This window comes from Taudactylus pleione, unplaced genomic scaffold, assembly GCF_031769625.1.
Source record: "Taudactylus pleione unplaced genomic scaffold, aTauple2 ptg000231l, whole genome shotgun sequence".
Classification (NCBI taxonomy): Eukaryota; Metazoa; Chordata; class Amphibia; order Anura; family Myobatrachidae; genus Taudactylus; species Taudactylus pleione.
The window spans coordinates 4,906,509-4,927,851 of NW_028284633.1; the positions used below are offsets into that span (position 1 = coordinate 4,906,509).

The following is a 21,343-nucleotide window of genomic DNA, read 5'->3' on the forward strand; positions in this document are numbered from 1 at the left end:
GCGCTGTTGGAAGTGGGTGGTGGCTAAACGATCAGACAGGCAACAATCTTAGGCCAGTGGTCAGAATAGCATCACTAAAGCTGGGTACACACTGACAGATATATTAATTGATCAGCCAATATATCTGGTGCCCGTCGGCCAGTGTGTACCAGCGATATGTCAGTGGACGACGTCATTCACAGACATATCGCATTGGCTGTGCTGCACAGCCGATGCCCAATATATCTGCAGACAGATCTGTCCATCGACAAGTGTGTGTACGGGCGATCAGCCGATAGCCCATACACATGCAGCAGCAGGGAGGGGGGTCGACCCGCCCCCGGCCAGCGGGACCCTCAGTGTATATGAACGACCATCGTTTGCAGATATATCTGCAGATAACCTTATCTGCAGATACTGTATATCCATTCAGTGCGTACCCACTTTAAGACGTCACCATGCCGCATGGCACACCTGTTCTTCAGATTTGTCATTTGATATATGCTGATGTCATCAGGTGTGGGACAGGCCTGCCGATGTCATCAAGTGTGGGACAGGCCTGCCGATGTCATCAGGTGTGGGACAGGCCTGCTTATGTACGCCCCAACCGTGCAAAGTCAGGTAGAGGCAAGGTGTGTCTAAATTGGCGCTAAGACTGACATGTTACACAGAGTAGGGATGGACATTGAATTTCAATGGTTTAACCCCTTCAATGTTTTTCTTGTGAATGCCGTGTTTTTGCCATTTGATATTAAAATAAAGATTAATTGAGCGGTTTAACATAGAGAATGGCCACAGGTCGCATTATGGTTTTTTTTTTTTAATCAAATTCTTTTGATGGGGTAGTCCGTTACCATCACATTGATGGTGGAAGCCCAGCCAGTATTTCATGGCGGGCTTCCGATGTCCATCCTTAACACAGAGACCTTAGGGGTCAGAGACAGAAACCTTTTAGGGACATTCTATACTTATGTACTTGAAAGCAGGGCCAGATGGGGCGGTCACCCAGGGGCCCCCCACACTGTCCCGGACATTGCCCCGACCAGACCATCTCCTGGCAGCATCACAGTGTATTACATCACGCCTGCTGCCGGGAGCCGGTTCCCATGGGACTTGTAGTTCTGTATGTGCAGTTTCCACCATCAGTGCATGGTGGCAGAACTGTGCCCCCCCAGCATGCACTGCAGCCATAGGCACCAAAATAAGGGGGCATTTTGTCCCTCCAAGAAAACATTTGAGAAGCGCCAGTCAAAAGTACCGGGTCACGGGGTGCAGTGAGGTGCTGTCTAGGGTTACTACGGGCACGGAGATAATGCCCTTTCATATATCCACACAGATGTGTCCTCATACCTAGCCTTTACACACCATACGGAGCGAGACGCCTAGCGGGATTGAAGTGCAGTGTGCCGTCTTTTTCTAAACACATTGCATCTTATTCACATCGCAGACGCGGCGAAACGCCACTCACTGTCCTAGAGCCGCTGGGCGGAGACTTAACTGCACAGGAATTAGTTTTAGAATTTTTTTAGAAGCTGCGGTCGCTCCTTTACACAGATTTAGTCGCACATCGGTGTACAAATGTCGCACATCACATTGATCAGTGTTACTCATCGGTTACCTCATTTCACTGTTACAATTGCTTTTTGTCTCTGCTTGTTTTGAAGCCGACACAGTAATAAATGATGTAATTGGGTCGCTGACATTTCAGCGTTGTAAACAGCGATAATGACTTTTTATTTTGTATCCACCAGTAACCTGTTATTACTCACAACACATGAATCGGTATCTGACTGGTAAGTGGTGTCATTAATCTGCATCGTATCATGTTCTGAAGGACACGTCACCTACATTGGGCTCGATCCAAATAGCTGCGATGATCTCGCGGGTGCAAGTAATCGCAGGAATACCCGCACTTTACGGCAGCCCGAACTCGCACAAAAGTGCTCACGGCCCCATAAGGCACAGAGCAATTCGGGCTCGGAGCTGGCCGCGAGGGGTGCGAGATGAGGTGCCGTTGCCGGCGTTTTAACGCAACTCGCACTTTTCGTGGCTAATTGGATTGACCCCATAATTGGAATATAAGGTGTATTCATTTGCTATTAAAGTTATTAACGCTGCTAATTGATCGCGGCAGGGCTATCCTAATAGCCGCAAAGTGCTGCTCGACGCTGGTACTTATCGTGGATATTTATCCGGACCTAATGTGTCCCGAAAATAGTCCACGATAAGTGCCATTTTATCAACACCTAAAATGCTGAAAACACATAGGTGCACGAGCTTATCACGGGTCCTATGTGTTTTCGGGAGAATTATCCTATTATTTCTACTGAAATAGGATAGGGTGAAAAAAAAACCCAGAGAAAAATAGGGATAATCTCCTTTTTTCCACCAATCGCGACTATCCATTAGCGCCTGAACTATGTTCAGGGCTAATTGGATACCGCCCTAAGGGCAGTATTCAATTTGGTAGCAAAAAAACGTAATTTTCGCCTATTTTAATTATCTCCGTATTCAATTTCAAAGCCTTTTCGACAGTGCGAAAAGTCTTTGTAAAATAACGGGGATAAAAAGTGCATATTTGGGGTTTAGGGGTGCAGGCTTAAAAAAAAAAAAAAAAATAGCCTGTTCCCCTGGGAATGTCCCCTAAAAATGATCTGTGTCAAAAAAAAGTTTAAAAAAAAAAAAATCGGGACACCCCAAAAAATGAAGCTTAATTTTGGGGTAAAAAAAAAAAAAGGGGGAACAGACTTCTAAAGTACCGAAATTCATTCAAGAGGGGTTCCCAAGTATGCGGCAGGTGTTTTCTTCATTGCGGCAGGTGCATTTTTGAAGAATTTTTAAAAATACTTTTAGGGACTTAAAAATATGTTTGCACCCATTTTCATGTACCCCAAATTTGATGGCCATAGTTATTTTTCCCAAATAAAATTCCTAAATGCTCTTCTTGCACCTGCCGCGGCTATTTAAAAACCCGACTTCCCTTCAGCAGCCAAAACTGGGGTACCCATAGTGATCCCCCATGTCTGGACATCTTTAGGGGGTCCCAGGAAGATTTCCCAAAAATTCTCTATTTTCTGCGATACTTAAGTCCAGCACGGACTTTTCGCTCCAAATTGAATACCCCCCAAGTGTTAAAAAATAGTGCAACAGAATGACATACCTGAGGACGGTGCACTTTCAGTATTCCATCATTGCTGTGAAATTTTCATCCTGTGTTGCCGTTTCTGGCATAAATTTAAGGTTTTGGAGTATACTGTATTTACTAAAGTGCAGGGTTTTTAGAAGTGGAGATGTTGCCCATAGCAACCAAATTCTAGCTATTATCTTCTAGAACAAGGTTGGGGAGCCTTTATTCTGCCGAGGGCCATTTTGATAAATATAACATTATTTGCGGGCCTGGTTTAGGCCATGCCCCCTCCGTGTGATGTCACATGGGGGCGGGGCCACAATCACCAGTGATTACAGCAATGCCCGGAGCATCCTGAGGATGCTCCGGCGAGCAGTAGGGCAGCGGTGTGACCATCAGAAGCGTCCTAAGGACGCTGCAGGCGGCAGTGCTGCATAGATTCTGGATGCAGGGTGACAGTCTAGGCACCTGCTTGTTAGATGATTTAGAAGGTGCTAGATAAACAAGTAGAATCTGATTGGTTGCTATGGGCAACATCTCCACTTTAGTAGATATACCCCAGTCTCTTTTTCACTTGGTCTGTTCCTGACTGCACTGATCGCTGGTTTTGGTTAAAGAACCTGTTCTTCACCTCTGGCCCTGACCTCTGGCCTTTCCTCACGTCTTATCGCGCATACGGTTACTTTGGTTGTGATTTTTCTAAGGGACAAACCTGTTACAAATGGTGCAAGATTTTTTTTACCGTCTATGGGCCTCATTCAGAGATGTGCGCTAATGCATTTGTAGCTCCGATCCCTCGTGCAGCTGCTGTGCGGAAATATGCTAATGGTGTAACCGGCTGAAAATAAATAGAGACGCCCAATGGCAGCTTTGACGATCCAACTAAGTGCTTACAAATACGCAACCGCCATCGCAGGTCATCCGATAATCGCCCACCGCAGTGGCCCGGTCATCATGCAAAATGGCCGTCTGAAATGAGACATCGGAACCACTTTATCTGTGTACAGGATCGCAGACGCAAGGTACAGCGCGCCCAGAAAACAGCCGGGACATGCCTGCCTTTTTTGCCGCCACACCTGGTTACCCCCCCCCCCCAAACGCTCCCCAACTGTAAATCACTTTGCAAAGATCCCTCATTGTGAGCGGCCTCGCGAAGGTACCTTGGCGTGTCGTGTGCATTGCGACCGTGACGTGTGTGCAGCTGACAGGTAATTGCTCAGCTGCGTAAATATCAGAATAGCGTACAGGTCTGCTCTTATATATGGGCAAATTGTATCCAAAAATGTTAAACCAAAGTCTCTATTTCCTCCTCGGCTCTAGAGCTGTCCAGGCAGAGAGCAGCGCATTGTAGGCGAGTCCAATATTCTTTTGTATAACGTCATTGAGGCGATCCCTGACCTGGATACAATAATAATGAGACCATGTCCTAACATTACAAAATAACCAATAGAGGACGGGCGGTTACCCCTTTAGTAACATATGAGGCTTCGGTTTTACATTTCGCATGTATTTGTGTCACGTTATCAGCTGTAAGTAAATTTACTGACCATCTCAGTAATCAGTCAGCAAAACTTGACCATCTTCCGTATGTTATTATTACGTCATACTCAGGAATCACACAAATGCTTATAAACCCTTTTATCTCCTTCCTCTAGATGCTCTTTATGGCTTTGGGGGGACAGAGCTTATATAATGAGGGGTCAGTAACTTGTAAGTGACTTTTTGTTGGTTTGCGGGTCATCCCTGGAATGTTTTTGGTGAGTAGTAATAAAAAAGTAGTCTAGAAAATTTGTTCTTTTATTAAAAATATAAATACATCTATCTGTGAGAGAGAAATCACCAGCGCTCGGGTCACGTTAATGATACAGATGCATTTACATAGAGCCGTCGACCATTCTGAAAAAAAGTCACTTAAATTACTTCCACCTTTTTTTTTTTTTTTTAAATAGTCGCCAGAACGGAGAGAGGAGGAGACTGCGCCAGGAGGAGAAGCTGATGGGTGTAAACCGTAATAGATTAGCAATCAGGGACAGGAGCAGGAAAGCATCAGACAGCGGAGACTGAGCAGATTAGGCAGCGGCCGCCATGCGGAGATTGCGGTTATTTTGGATGGAGCTTGGCCCGAGCGCTCTGTAGCCTTTTATCTTCTTGTATGTTCCGGATGCAGGCGTTTCGGCTGATGAATTGGACGTGAGAAATCGGAAACCACCCAAACTGCTTATCTGAGAGCCGTTGGCCATGTGACCATCCTGCAAAGAGACATGGCGAATTAGCCTACGAGTCGTGCAATCATGTAACAGTCAGTCTGATATGTAGCGATTTTACCACCTTATTACTTTACCACATTTTTCCTAGAAGTGATTTCGTGGCAGGGCCAGATTAACCATGGGGCCTAGGCCTCCACATAAAAATAGGTCCATCACCAAGAAAGCATGACGACGACCAGTCGCTCACACGGTCAGCCATAAATCATTAATATTAAAATTGTATTTCTCATTTCCTCACAAATCGATGCAATATTTCTAGGTTTATGTATTTATGGAGACATTGGGGCTGATAGTGTAGATCAGAGGTTCTCAAACTCGGTCCTCAGGACCACACACAGGTCACGTTTTCCAGGTCACCCAGCAGGAGCACAGGTGTATTCATTACACACTGACACATTTTAAAAGATCCACAGGTGGAGCAAATTTATTTCACTTGTGATTCTGTGAGGAGACCTGGAAAACATGCACTGTTTGGGGTCCAGAGGACAGAGTTTGAGAACCTGTGGTGTAGGGGCTATACATGCCCACATGTAACTGGCCACACCCACGTGGCAGGATTAAGACCTCATGGGGCTAGGCATATAATCGCATGGGGGAAGCTTTTGCAGTCATAATAAGGGGGGAGGGGGCAGCAGATATTTAATGTCCTGGCTTCCAGATATATCCAGAGAAGCCTCATGGAACAACTGGCCAGGGAGCCCCCCAATTGTAAATGCTGGGATCCAGCTTATGATGGTAATTTGAGAGATTCTATATGATTTGGCCTTTTCATTCTCTACTGTTCAGAGGCTGTAATAAGAGATCCTACTTCTTTCTACATGCACGGGGCTCCCTCTATTGGCAGGAACTGGGATTACAGCATGGCTCATACCACAGATGGGATTAATATATGAGCTCCCCTGATTTCCTAGGAGATTACTTCTCAGTATGTAATCATTTTCTGTATGTGTGGACACATGCTCAGGGTGCTGGACTTGTACCCAAAATTAACTATAGGTGCAAAACTATCAGTTCCACTGCCCTAATTCTGTACACACTCCTCAATATCTGTTCTTATTCAAAGTAAAGACACGTGCACAGTACCACTTCCCATAGTCTGTATGCAGACACCTGCACATGTACCACTTCCCATATTCTGTATGCAGACACCTGCACATGTACCACTTCCCGTATTCTGTATACAGACACCTGCACATGTACCACTACCCTAATTCAGTATACAGACACCTGCACAGTACCACTTCCCGTATTCTGTATGCAGACACCTGCACAGTAACACTTCCCATATTCTGTATGCAGACACCTGCACAGTAACACTTCCCGTATTCTGTATGCAGACACCTGCACAGTAACACTTCCCATATTCTGTATGCAGACACCTGCACAGTAACACTTCCCGTATTCTGTATACAGACACCAGCACAGTACTACTTCCCATATTCTGTATGCAGACACCTGCACAGTAACACTTCCCATATTCTGTATGCAGACACCTGCAAGTACCACTTCCCATATTCTGTATGCAGACACCTGCACAGTACCACTTCCCATATTCTGTATGCAGACACCTGCACAGTACCACTTCCCGTATTCTGTATACTGACACCTGCACAGTACCACTTCCCATATCCTGTATGCAGGCCTGCACAGTACCACTTCCCATATTCTGTATGCAGACCTGCACAGTGCCACTTCCCGTATTCTGTATTCTGACACCTGCACATGTACCACTTCCCGTATTCAGTATGCAGACCTGCACAGTGCCACTTCCCGTATTCTGTATACAGACACCAGCACAGTACTACTTCCCATATTCTGTATGCAGACACCAGCACAGTAACACTTCCCATATTCTGTATGCAGACACCTGCACATGTACCACTTCCCGTATTCTGTATACAGACACCAGCACAGTAACACTTCCCGTATTCTGTATACTGACACCTGCACATGTACCACTTCTTGTATTCTGTATACTGACACCTGCACATGTACCACTTCCTGTATTCTGTATACAGACACCAGCACAGTACCACTTCCCATATTCTGTATGCAGACGCCTGCACAGTAACACTTCCCATATTCTATATGCAGACACCTGCACAGTACCACTTCCCATATTTTATATGCAGACACCTGCACAGTACCACTTCCCATATTCTGTATGCAGACACCAGCACAGTACCAGTTCCCATATTCTGTCAAATGCATGTTACCTGATCAATTCACACACGCACCCAGTCTGCCGCCGACAGAAAGAAGTGAAGGACCAGCAATCATTAATGGGGAGATAAATTAAGAGTAAAGAGAAAGTGGAGAAAGATAAAGTACCAACCAATGAGCTCCTAACTGCCATGTTACAGGCTGTTTTTGAAAAATTACAGTTAAGAGCTGTTAGGTTGGTACTTTATCTGTGTCCAAGGCTTAGTACAACTACCCCTTTATGAGATGAGAAAATATGTAGCACTTTAATCCATCATGGCAGAGATTATATACCATGCCGGCTGACATTATATACCATGCCGGGGGACATTATATACCATGCCGGGGGACATTATATACCATGCCGGCTGACATTATATACCATGCCGGCTGACATTATATACCATGTTGGCGGAGATTATGTACCATGCTGGATTACATTCCTACACATTTTTTCATCTCATAAAGTGAACGCGGATCCTTCACTTCACTCTGTCTGCGGCGGAATGCGTGATGGTGAATATATTAGTTATTATAGGCTACGGCACCACCCTTACCGTTGTGTGCTGCAAGCTCAATTTATATATTGTAAAACTAATGTATAAACAATATGATTGGACATGACATGTATGTGTATCTATGTGCATTTACACGGCACATAACACCTCTATCCGTGTCTGTGCCCTCACACATTACATGTGTATCTATGTGCATTTACACGGCACATAACACCTCTATCCGTGTCTGTGCCCTCACACATTACATGTGTATCTATGTGCATTTACACGGCACATAACACCTCTATCCGTGTCTGTGCCCCCACACATTACATGTGTATCTATGTGCATTTACACGGCACATAACACCTCTATCCGTGTCTGTGCCCCCACACATTACATGTGTATCTATGTGCATTTACACGGCACATAACACCTCTATCCGTGTCTGTGCCCTCACACATTACATGTGTATCTATGTGTATTTACACGGCACATAACACCTCTACCCGTGTCTGTGCCCTCACACATTACATGTGTATCTATGTGCATTTACACGGCACATAACACCTCTACCCGTGTCTGTGCCCTCACACATTACATGTGTATCTATGTGCATTTACACGGCACATAACACCTCTACCCGTGTCCTCACACATTACATGTGTATCTATGTGCATTTACACGGCACATAACACCTCTACCCGTGTCCTCACACATTACATGTGTATCTATGTGCATTTACACGGCACATAACACCTCTACCCGTGTCTGTGCCCTCACACATTACATGTGTATCTATGTGCATTTACACGGCACATAACACCTCTACCAGTGTCTGTACCCTCACACATTACATGTGTATCTATGTGCATTTACACGGCACATAACACCTCTATCCATGTCTGTGCCTTAAAGTTATAAACATATTTATTTATTACCAGTTATTTATATAGTGCACACATATTCCGCAGAGCTTTACAGAGAGTATTTGGCCATTCATATCAGTCCCTGCCCCAGTGGAGCTTACACTCTATATTCCCTATCACATGCTCACACACATACACACTAGGGTTAATTTTGTTGGGAGCCAATTAACCAACTAAACCAATCACTTCAGCTAAAGGGACTGCCACTTGTGGCTGAAATGATTGGTTTGTTTGGACCCCCCACAAAACAAGCTGCCAATGCGCGGTGGACATTGGTGGCAATGATCCCACACACAAACTGGCCTTACAATACATTAGATATCGTCATCATCATCATCCCCATCAGTGTGTGCATCCTCCTCTTCTTCACACAATATGAATTCGTCCCCGCTGGAATCCACCATTACAGAGTCAGACGCTAATGTATATTTTGGACGTAAGTGCTGGTAAAGGTCTTCCTCATGGAATTTGTAATTAATTTTGATGAACATCATCTTTTCCACATTTTGGGGAAGTAACCTCCTACGCTGATCACTGACAAGGTTCCCGACTGCACTGAAAACTCTTTCAGAGTACACACTGGAGGGTGGGCAGCTCAAGTACAGCAAAGCCAGTATATTTTTGGAGTGTGGGAGGAAACCGGAGCACCCGGAGGAAACCCACGCAAGCACAGGGAGAATATACAAACTCCTCACAGTTAGTGCCGTAGTGGGTAACGAACACATGACCTCAGTGCTGTTAAGGCAGCAATGCTAACCATTACACCGTCTGTGCTTACCGTCATCGCTGTTCTGCGTCACCATCAGGATATCCGCTTTCTCCAGCGACAGCTCGTCATTTTCACGCGACTTATAGGACTTTAAGCATTGCATCTGTGAGAGGCCTGGAAAAGATAGAGCAATGAGCATTCAGGCATGGTAACAAAACCAAAGTGTCCAGCGTGCGGATTTACAGTGCTGAGGAGGGTAACCCTAACCACACCCTGACCCTAGAGCACGGGCACCAGAGACAGCGCCAGGGTTAGCAGAGAACAGGGCATGTGCAGTGAAGTGTAAAACGGGGCTATGCGGCTGACCCCAGTCAGGGGAGCGATGACCAACCGGGCAAAGAGCGTCATGGAGAGTGCAATGTAATTTTGTGGCCCAAATGTACGTGTACAATACAGAATGGAAAACCCGCATCTTACCTGCAGCGCTAAATACTGTATAACAATGCAGCAGCAGCAAGTTACGCTCAGAGCGTACTAGGGTGGTCATTCAGACCCGCTCGCGAGCAAAGTTCGCTCGCTAGCGGGTCGATGTTGTTGGACTGCGCATGCGCACGACGGTGGGAGCTCATGCGCGAGACCCGGCGAGCGACGAGAAATATGTCACTCGGGGTCTCACACCAAAGGGGGCGTGCTGTCGATGGTGACTGACAGCACGCCCCCTTTGGTGGGCGTGCCGGGGGCGTGGTGGCCAGACGGAGGCGCTCCCATTGGAACGCCTACCGTCTGACATCAGTAATGATTTCAGTGGGAGTGACTTCGGCTCTGATAGAGCCAAAATCACTCCTCGGCTTGCGGCAGCGAGACCCTACCGCAGGGTCTCGTCGCAAGCCCAATGGTCGCGATGGTCTTTGACCATCACGACCATCATCATGGACGCTCGCTATAGCTGTGGGTGGTGACCCACAGCTATACAAGCGTTCAGGAGGCCGCTCCATTTTCATGGAGGAGGGCCCTGATTCAGAGCGAGCGCTCTGGTCAGAGCGTCCGGCTCTGAATCAGGCCCTAAGACCCACTTAATAATAAATATATTATCGCCTGCCAGCTATTAAAGCAAACACCCAATGGTCAATGCAGACGCCACCATACAAAGCCGCACAACCCCCAGGCTGGGATGGTCTCACCATAACAAAGGCTACCAACTGTGGGTGGGGGGTCTCCGTGTAATAATGGGAACATAAGGCTGGAATCCCCAAGGGGGGGGGGGGGTTAGATACACAAATATAATGTGTTGCATATATAAGAGTGCAAAACCCTTGAAGAGCCGAGGGGGACGATACAGGCAACTTCAGATCCCTCAGCTGGAGAATGTATCCAACCACTGATAAAATAAAGGGATAGCAATACAATTACATATATTACACAGGAACCAGCCGATGACTGTAACCAAACAATCTACAAGGTGGCTGCCGGGGAAAAACTACAATGAGCCCCAAAGCCCATCAGTGTGTCCAGCGTTATACTGATGTGCAATGAGCAAGGGGTCTTTAACATTAGGGGGGTAACGGAGGGGATGAGGAGCCCCCACTTATCCTTTCCTCAGCACAAAAGGACTTCACAGATTATTGGCCATTGGATTTGTACAGTAGAGGAATCCCAGATCAATATCTCACCGTGATCCCGCAAGTCTATCTCCTCTTTAGTGGGCGATAACGCACAGATCCACCTCAGCTTCTGGCTCCTGGGGAGAGGAAACGTTTAATCGTTTATTTTTACTCTACTTGTGGTCAACATTATCAGCATAAACAACCAACATAACCACACATGGGAAAGATCAATAAAATCTACAATGTACACATGGAATAAGGACTAAGGCCCCTATTTACTAGTGATGTGCACTGACCCCCGTGTTTTGGTTTTGGATCTGGATCTTCCCTGGTTTTGGATCTGGAATGGTTTTGCCAAAACCTCACCTCCGTGTTTTGTTTTTGGATTTTTTCTTTAAAAAAAAAATCATAAAAACAGCTAAAAATCACATAAAATGGGCCTGTTTTTGTTCCTACAGTATCATTAACTTCAATAACATTTATTTCCACTCGTTTTTAGTCAATTTTGACTACCTCACAATATTGATTTTTTTCATCTAGTTAAAAGGGCCAAAAGGTTGCATCCAGCTAGCTGGATCAAAACTGATTGATCAATAGAGTTGAGGACTGTGCAAAGATGATGGTTGGGGTACCCCTTGAGGATTGAAGAATCGATAGCTGATAATTGGTGCAGCCACTGGCTGAAGAATTGATAATTGGTGGTGCAGCCCCTGGCTGAAGAATTGATAATTGGTGCAGCCCCTGGCTGAAGAATTGATAATTGGTGCAGCCACTGGCTGAAGAATTGATAATTGGTGGTGCAGCCCCTGGCTGAAGAATTGATAATTGGTGCAGCCCCTGGCTGAAGAATTGATAATTGGTGCAGCCCCTGGCTGAAGATGAAGAATTGATAATTGATAGTTAATTGTTGATGCAGCCTCCGGGCTGAGTAGTAGTGGAATAGAGAGCTATGATTAGGAAGGAACCAGTCTTGCAACAGCCTTGATGCCTAGAACTCTTGGTAAGTTGCGGCTATTACAGCCTTGAGGGCTATTGAGGAGTAACGACAGGTGGCCTTTGGGCCGTGAAGCAGGATGCGGCCTTTGGGCCGTGTAGCAGCCTTAAGGGCTGAGAAACCTTGGCTGAATGTCACTGTTGTGCGACTTGTGCCGTCGGGTTGACACACTTGCACTCTCCTCTGGGATTTGTGATTTTTTGGAGCACACAGTTGGTTCCGGTGTCTGACTCGTCTTAACAATTTTTATTTTTTTTGTACCTCTCCTACAAGCAGAGGGGCTTAAATCATCACTAGAACCACCAGTCAAAAAATAAAGGCCAAGGCCTTATCCTTTCCTTGCCACTTCGTGTAGTGAATGGCATATTGCCAATTTTGTGTTTCTCTAAAGCGGACTTCGCTTTAATTTTTTTTTGCTTTAACAAGGTAAAAAGTAGATTTTTTTTTTTTAGCCTGACTTAAGCCCTGGTACATCGGCCTTCATAGATGACGGTGACGGCCTTACATCGTCATCATGACTGCTGCCGGCAGCTACAAGACTGGTATGTGGATCTTGCTCTCTAGTCATGTGACTGTCCTCCATACTCACTATGCACACAAAAAAAATTGTTGGTTTTATTTTTTGGGCAGCAGCCCTTGACAGACAGCAGCACAGAACCCTGCACAGCTACGCCGATGACAGGTGTGGCTAACACGCACACAAAAAATTATTATTATTTTTTTTTTTTTCACACTAGGGGTGGGTGAAGACTCAGAGCACCCCTGAAGGACAGAGCACCCCCTGGACAATAGCCAGCCCCTATGGACAGGACAACAGCCAGCCCCTATGGACAGGACAACAGCCAGCCCCTATGGACAGGACAACAGCCAGCCCCTATGGACAGGACAACAGCCAGCCCCTATGGACAGGACAACAGCCAGCCCCTATGGACAGGACAACAGCCAGCTCTTATGGACAGGACAACAGCCAGCCCCTATATGGATACTTAATCAGGTGACAATTAGCACTCCATAATGAGTAAATGAATATGCCTCTTAGACTCAATGGGGGTGTCGCCTTAATTATATTCACTACTGAAATGGTGTTAATTATATCTTTCCAATAGTCAGCAATGGGGAACCGCGAAGCCTCTCCAGTTGTGATGGATCCTCACCAAATTAAAACAGTGTAAGCCTAATTAACCTGTTGCTGGCAGCATTAGGCCAGAAAAGGACACCACCAAGGAGGGAGACAATGTGACACGTCGTTGGACGAGTATTGATGAATACTGGCAGTACCTGAGCAGGTATCACTGTGAGAAGCAGCGATACAAAATTAAGGTACCACCACTTTTTAGATGTCATTGAGAATTATACCATTAAAGCCGCATACACACTGGACGATTTTTTTTGAACGATATGAATGATAACTATATCTTTTGCACAATAAATTGTTCAAATCGTCCAGTGTGTATGTACTATGCAATGAACGATGCGCGCTCCGCACTTACCGATGTGTATGCACTTACCGATGCCGGCACCCCCACCGGGGCCCGTTGCGTCCGACATTGCTCAGTACACACATCAACCAGTGTGTATGAGGCTTAAGATTTGCACCAATTTCTCATTGTGGGCCCTATACATCATCGAAGGCTGTATGACGTTTTGGACTCGCTGCAAGGGTTACTTTAGTATCGAACTCGCAGCGGGGGGAAGCCTGACACCGGAGCAATTCATCAGTGCTCCGGTGAGGGGACAACTGCTCCGAAAAGCAGTTGTCCCCGCGGTTAGTATCACAGTTTCTTCTGTAGCTGCGTTACTTACCTGCTTCCCGTCATCCTGGCTACACATGCGTGAGCTCGTAAAGCCGCCGGGAGGGAGTGAGGAGGCGGCAGAGGGATCCCTCTTCGCATCCCCGGAACTCCTTCCCATAGGAAAGAGTGGGGTTTCGAGAACAAGCTCCGCATGAGGATGGCTCTTGTTCTCAGGGGCAAACTCCAAAAACTTTCAGTCTTTGGAGTTTGCTGAATACCGGGAGGGGTCCTATCGGACCCCTAATGATGAATGGCCTGGTAACTTAAAAATGTGGAAACTGGCGTTTCCGCATGGTTACCGGGCCATTTATCGGTTGATGAATAAGCCCCTGTGTGAGATGGCTACAATGTGCAGAAGGTGTCATCTCTTTGCCTTGTGTCTCCTGCAGTCACAGTATAATTAGAGCAGTGATTGGCAGAGTAACAGAGGTAGTATGTGAGGGGGAGGAAGCTCCTTTCCCTCCCAGGACCCTCTACTCGCTCAGCCACTCTCCATTCAGCTAAGACAATGAGTGCAAGAGAAAGCTGAGACGTGATTGGCTCTTCCTCCTGCAGCCACCACTTCAGAGGTCTACACGAAGGTGGCTGGAGCGCGACATGGAGGTGGGGCTTATGGCGGTGAGATTTGTGGCCGGAGACCCAGCCCACACGGTCATGATGGAGGCTATGACATTGAGGGGGTTAATCCTTGGTGCTGCAGTGCCATTATCATATGAACTATCGGCGCTAGGCCTGCAGGCTATGGAGGGGGCTATATCTGCACCTCTTTGCATACAGTGACATTTTTGGTCCCTTCCTGACCTGGCCTCACCCGGAAGCTGCTTCTTAGTATTCATCAGTAATCATCTGGCTGTATAATGAACAATCACTCACTGTGTCTCCGTCCGGAAGATGTATTCGGTCTCACGCACGTCGTGAGCTGCCCCGGCAGCGCTCTCGCGCAGGAATACGCGGAAAATGTTCTTCTGGTTAGAGTGCAATTTGATCTCACATCGTTCTACTCGGAATTCGGAGGCGTGATCAAACACCACGAAACGCCCTCCCCTAGAAGACAGCGAAGACATAGGATTACGTGGTCACATATAAACAGAGGACGGGGAGAGAGGAGTCAGTGTAACAATTTATCGGGGACATTTTGGTCAACAGACTAACGGCACTAACACTCCTGGGTCCCATAGTAAAATTATAGGGGGACTATATAAATCCTGTGCTGATCTCGCTCTCCCACATTACCGGCACCCAGTGGTGGAGCCAGGAGCTATGGCATCTGCCTAGACCACCCCCAGCCCGGCCAGGGGGTAGCAAACCCGGTCCTCTAGAGCAAGTGACAGGTCATGTTTTTCAGACCACCCACAGGCGTAGTCAGGGTCTCATTCAGAGCCACTCGTAAGCGGCCGTTCGCTCGTTCCGAGCGATGTTCGCACATCTGCGCATGCGTACGGTTTGTAATACGCATGTGCGAACCAGTCAGTGCGGCCGAAAATCGTTTGTTCGCTAAATAGCGAATGGCTGCTATTTTGAGTGACAGAATGAGGCGTATGTGGGTGGTAACAGGGGAAGGTGCTTGAAAACAGGGGTGTGGAATTAGATCGCAGGCGTGCTTAAAGGTCAAAACGGGCGTTTTAAGGGTGTGCATAATTAAAACAGCAGCGTCATTGACCACGTCACTTGGTTGTTTTATAGTCAGAACTGCTCGCAAGATAGCGGTAGGAAAAACCAACCACAAGAATAGCGAGCAGTTCATACGCTGTTTGATGTACTTGATTAATCTATTAAATAGCGGACATGACGTATGATGCGAGCGGCCAGGGGGCGTATTTTTCAAAATTACGACCGCAAGTTTTGTTCGCTCGTTCAGACATAGAGGCGTCAACAGACCACAAAGAGCGAACGGTTCACTTGAATAGCCAGCCCCTTTTTTCTGAACGAGCGAGCGCAAATAGCGTCCGGCTCTGAATCAGGGCCTCATTACTAACCGTCACATTTTCAAACATGTGGTGCATTAATTCCTAACCGACACATTCTACAGATTCACAGGTGGTCTGGAAAACATGAACTGTTGGTAGCTCTCGAGGACCCGGGTTGGCTACCCCTGCAAGTGTAACCCATACATAGCAGCATGGGCAGTGTACACAGAAATGCACACGCCGGTCTTCCTACTGGAAAGCCAAAGGCCTTGCTCCATCTACTTGCTTAAGGCAATTGTGTGTGTGTATTGTGTTTTCTCCAAATAATACTGAGTCACTGTAATTTATTTACCCATTACTCTGATCTAGGATTCCATTTTCACTCCATGTTCCCAGCATACAAGAGATACAATACAGTGTTTTGAGCAATCGAATAAGCTACATATGAACAAACAAATCCAGTTGTGGCACTATAACTGATCTCTATGGTAACATTTATGAGAACATGTAGATATTTGCCCCTATAGGAGAGACCCATTGGCACGCCCTAATGTATGAAACAGCTGCAGAAAAGACCACAAGGCTGTGTCCAGAGAGGCCGCAACAGAATTAGACTCACTCTCTCACGCGAGACAGCAGCAGACAGTCATTGAAGAGATGTAGGTAGACAGGTCGACTTGTGACCTTCCATTTGAAGCTCTGAGAATTGAACTCGAGAGACGTGACCTCTCCATGTTTAACCAGACGGCGAGACTGGGAGATCAGTGGAAAGATCTGAAGAGACAAGAAATAGGATTAAAATCCTTACTCTGAAACTTATCATCACATGCTAGGTGGGATGAACTAAAGGGGAAAATGCGGTAAAAATCCCTGAAAATGGTGTTAAACCCAGAGATCCCTCTAGCCAGGGGAATCTTATCGGGAGAGCTGTCCTTTGCGATATTCTAGGTACATACCACGGTAATCAACCGCGGCATGTACTCGAAGAGAGACGGGATGTACCGCATTCAAGGAAGCCATGCTTAGTACATACCGCCCTCTATATGAAGCCTAAACCAATAGTGGTCGGAGGGCATCTGCCCAGACTAATTGTCACATCTTGCCAAATATGTTTTTTTAGTGAATAATGTTACATACACACATGAGATATATATAATATCTCCACACACATACATACATACACCACACACAATTAAGCAATAAAATAATTTCTTCAGGGTCCATATGGCTCCACAGGGAGACATTGGGGTGTAGGTGGGACCTGGAGGACCGGACACCAACAGCAAAGTTTTTCAATCCCAGGATGCTCCGGTCCCTCCCCCTATACCCCGCCCACAGCCTGAGGGCATTTCCATTTCCATTGGTGTCCGGTAGGACCTGGGTCACCATTATAACAGTGTTGCACTAAGCAGGCCAAGCTTTCATTTTATGATTTAATTTACTTTTTTTTTTTTTACTAAATGGGCAGATCTCTCTCACTCTGGCTCCGTCTTCAGAGAAGAGGAGCCGCCCTCTAAGCTAAATATACCTGCTCTAGTCAGAGCTGTAACATCCATTTTGCAAATAGAAGATGATGCACTTTTTAAATGACAAAAGGTAGTTTTACCAGAGTTCCCTCAATCAGACCAGCCATCTGATCACATGAGTGAAGCTTGGAATATGCCAGGTAAAAGCTTTCAAATTCCAAAACGGTTCAGCTCCTTTTACCCTCTTCCAGCTACTGATTGTACTAAATGGGAAGTTCCCCCAGCGGTGGATTCTCATGTAACACGTCTGGTTAGAAATGACACCTTACCCATTCATACTACAACCTCCTTGAAGGAGACTACAGATAGACTTATAGAAGCTTGTCATGAATCTATTCATTCTCTTACAGGAGCTATTACTCGTCCTGCTAGGTCTACGGCCTGGGTGGCAAAAGCCATTGAGAGTTGGGCAGAGGCCCTAGAAGAAACACTTCCCCCTAATGCTTCAAGGGAACAACTCTCCTATGTATCTCACATTAGAGATACAGCCTCCTACTTAGGTGAGACAGCTATGGATACAGCTCTCCTGGCCTCCAGGATATCTGCCACTTTAGGAGCGGCCCGTCATATTGTTTGCTCTATTCCTGGAAAGCAGATTCAGACTCAAAATGGGCTCTGGAGTCTCTGCCTTATTCGGTAGACATCCTATTTGGTCCAGAGCTAGATAAAATTGTGACTACTTTGGCAGCTTCCAAGATGGCGTTCCTGCCCTCCACCTATAATACAAAACCTAGGACGTCATCCTTGCCCCCCTCAAGGGTCAGTCCTTTCCACGGCAACAGACATCAGCCAAGGCCTCCAAGCTTAGGGCCAAACAGGCCTGGGCTAGTAGATGTCCACCTGTCAAGTCTGAGGACAAGCCTGCAGCCTGACGGAGCGGGCCTCTCCCTGGGAGCTCTCAGGGTTGGAGGCCGACTTCTTCAATTCGCCCATGTTTGGCATCAAACCACGTCAGATACCTGGGTAAGAGAAGTGATGTCCCACGGATACTCCTTCCCCTTTCTGAAGTGACCCCCCAAAAGTTCAGGAGTAATAATTCAGGTCCCTTCCTCACAACAGGGCAAGGGCTATTATTCTACCCTTTTCTTACTTCAGAAGCCGAATGGTTCTCATCGGCCTATCCTCATTCTCAAATCTCTGAACAAGTATATCAGGGTGCCCAAGTTTCGTATGGAAACTCTCCGTTCTATTATCCTAGCTATGGAGCCTGAAGATTTTATGGTATCCCTGGAAATTCTGGACGCTTACCAACATGTACCTCTAGCGCATTCTCATCAACAATATCTCCGGTTTGCTATACTACAGCAACATTACCAATTTCAGGCTCTGCCGTTTGGCCTTTCAACAGCCCCTCGGGTCTTTACCAAGATCATAGCAATTATAGCGGCCTCTCTTCGTCGCCAAGGGCTCAGACTGCTCCCATACTTGGACGATCTTTTGCTGTTGGCAAGCTCCCCAAAGACTCTTTAATGCCATTTGCAGGTAACCATTGCCTTTCTACAAACGCACGGTTGGCTGATCAACTGGAAAAAGTCTTCCCGGACACCCTCTGAAAGGATGGTATATTTGGGAGCTCTCCTGGACTCACGAGTTCAGAGAATCTTCCCGACGACAGACAAGATTTCAGCACTACAGTACAGACTACTTCACAATCGCAGAATATCGATTCACTCTTCAATGCAGTACTTGGAATCAATGGTGTCCACCTTCGACATGGTGGAGTTCGCCCAGTTTCATTCCAGGCCCCTACAACACCCGATTCTCTCCAGGTGGAACGGGCAAGCCCATTTGCTCAAATCCCAGATAATGAGCCTCCTCCCAGAGGTTTGCCTGTCCCTAGTCTGGTGTCTACAGACTCCCCATTTGAACCAGGGTTGTCCGTTTTGGATCCCGGACTGGGCTCTCCTCACCATGGATGCAAGCCTCCAAGGATGGGGCACAGTAACCGGCCAACACTCCTTCCAGGGCCGAAGGTCCCAAGTCAAGGCAATGTTACCAATCAAAATCCTGGAGCTTCGAGCTCTCACTCTGGCTCAGAATATTCGGAAAATCAGGCAAGTAAGAGTCTTGCAACGCCACGGCTGTGGCTTACCTCAATCATCAAGGGGGCACTCAAAGCAATGACTAAAGTGTCCCGTATTCTCACATGGGCCAAACGCAATCTCGCAGCCATCTCTGCATTGTTCAGACCGGGGATTCTCAGTTGCATGCAGGAGAATGGTCTCTACATCCAGAAGTCTTTCAGCTTCTGGTGGACAAATGGGGTCTTCCAGAAGTGAATCTCATAGCCTCGGGACAACAACAACAAACTTCCAGTTTATGAAGCAAGAACATAGGACCCCGATGCAGCCTTCATAGATGCCTTGTTGGTGACATGGACCTTCCAGTTGGCATCTCTCTTCCCTCCAATATCCCTGCTTTCTTGAGAGGTTCAGAAATTCAGACAGGAGGGAGGCACAGTCCTGTTAATAACTCCAGCTTGGCCCAGACGTCATTGGTACTCGGATCTTCTTCCTCTACGAGTAAACCTGTTGTCTCAAGGTCCATGTCTACATCCAGACCTAGCCCATCTGTCTTTAATGGCTTGGCTCTTGAGACATCCCTCCTAACGGCTAAGGGATTCTCCAGCTCTGTGGTCCAGACGATGCTCAGATCATGTAAACCGGCCTCAGCCAGGATTTACCACTGAATTTGGCATTCATACAGTATTTCCAATGGTGTGCTCTACGAAACTTTGACTATCAGGTCTTTAAAGTTGCTCAAATTCTTGCCTTTCAGGCTGGACTGGATCTAGGCCTCTGCCTAGCATCTCTCAAAGTGCAATTTTCTGCTTTGTCTATCTGGTTTTAGCGCCAGATTTGCTACTATACCAGATGTTCACACCTTCATGCAAGGTGTTATACAGATACAACCTCCCTTTGTCCCTCCTGTGGCTCCATGGGATTTGTCAGTGGTGCTCAAAGCACTTTAGGAACCTCCATTTGAACCTCTGGAATCAGTGGATAGCAAATGGCTCACCGCGAAGACTCTGTTCCTTCTGGCTATAACATCTGCCCGTAGGTTATTGGATTTAGGGGTGCTTTCATGTCGCTTCCCCTTTTTGATACTTCATCAGGATAGGGCTGTTTTTCGAACACGCCAGGGCTTCCTTCCCAAGGTGGTTTCTCGCTAACACTTGGATGTAGAAATTGTGGTTCCAGCCTTAATTTACCAGACCTCTCGACAAGTGTATCCTCAAACCTCCCCTACTCATACCTATACTACTCACACTGGTACACCTTCACACCTACCCTACTACCTATACTACTCACACTGGTACACCCTCACACCTACCCTACTACCTATACTACTCACACTGGTAAACAATCACACCTAACCTACTCCCACTGGTACACCCTCACATCTACCCTACTCACACCTATACTACTCACACTGGTACATCCTCACACCTACCCTACTCCCACCTATACTACTCACACTGGTACACCCTCACACCTCCCCTACTCCCACCTATACTACTCACACTGGTACACCCTCACACCTCCCCTACTCCCACCTATACTACTTACACTGGTACACCCTCACACCTCCCCTACTCCCACCTATACTACTTACACTGGTACACCTTCACACCTAACCTACTCCCACCTATACTACTCACACTGGTACACCCTCACACCTACCCTACTCCCACCTATACTACTCACACTGGTACACCCTCACACCTCGCCTACTCCCACCTATACTACTCACACTGGTACACCCTCACACCTCCCCTACTCCCACCTATACTACTCACACTGGTACAC

At 46.8% G+C, this 21,343-nt stretch overlaps 1 protein-coding gene across 3 annotated transcripts in view; it reads right to left on the bottom strand.

Annotated features, from left to right (window-relative positions):
* Window positions 1–4,885: 4,885 nt before the first annotated feature.
* The window catches only part of LOC148516927 (uncharacterized), a 60,195-nt gene continuing 43,737 nt past the window's right edge, over window positions 4,886–21,343 (bottom strand). For all 3 annotated transcript variants that reach the window (XM_088479391.1, XM_088479392.1, XM_088479393.1), the window contains exons 11-15: window positions 16,628–16,782; window positions 14,975–15,145; window positions 11,381–11,448; window positions 9,780–9,884; window positions 4,886–5,355 (exon numbers count right to left, since the gene is read on the bottom strand). In XM_088479391.1, coding sequence (XP_088335517.1) covers window positions 5,207–5,355; window positions 9,780–9,884; window positions 11,381–11,448; window positions 14,975–15,145; window positions 16,628–16,782 — 648 coding nt within the window. In that variant the 3' untranslated portion in view covers window positions 4,886–5,206. The remainder of the gene's footprint in view (window positions 5,356–9,779; window positions 9,885–11,380; window positions 11,449–14,974; window positions 15,146–16,627; window positions 16,783–21,343) is intronic.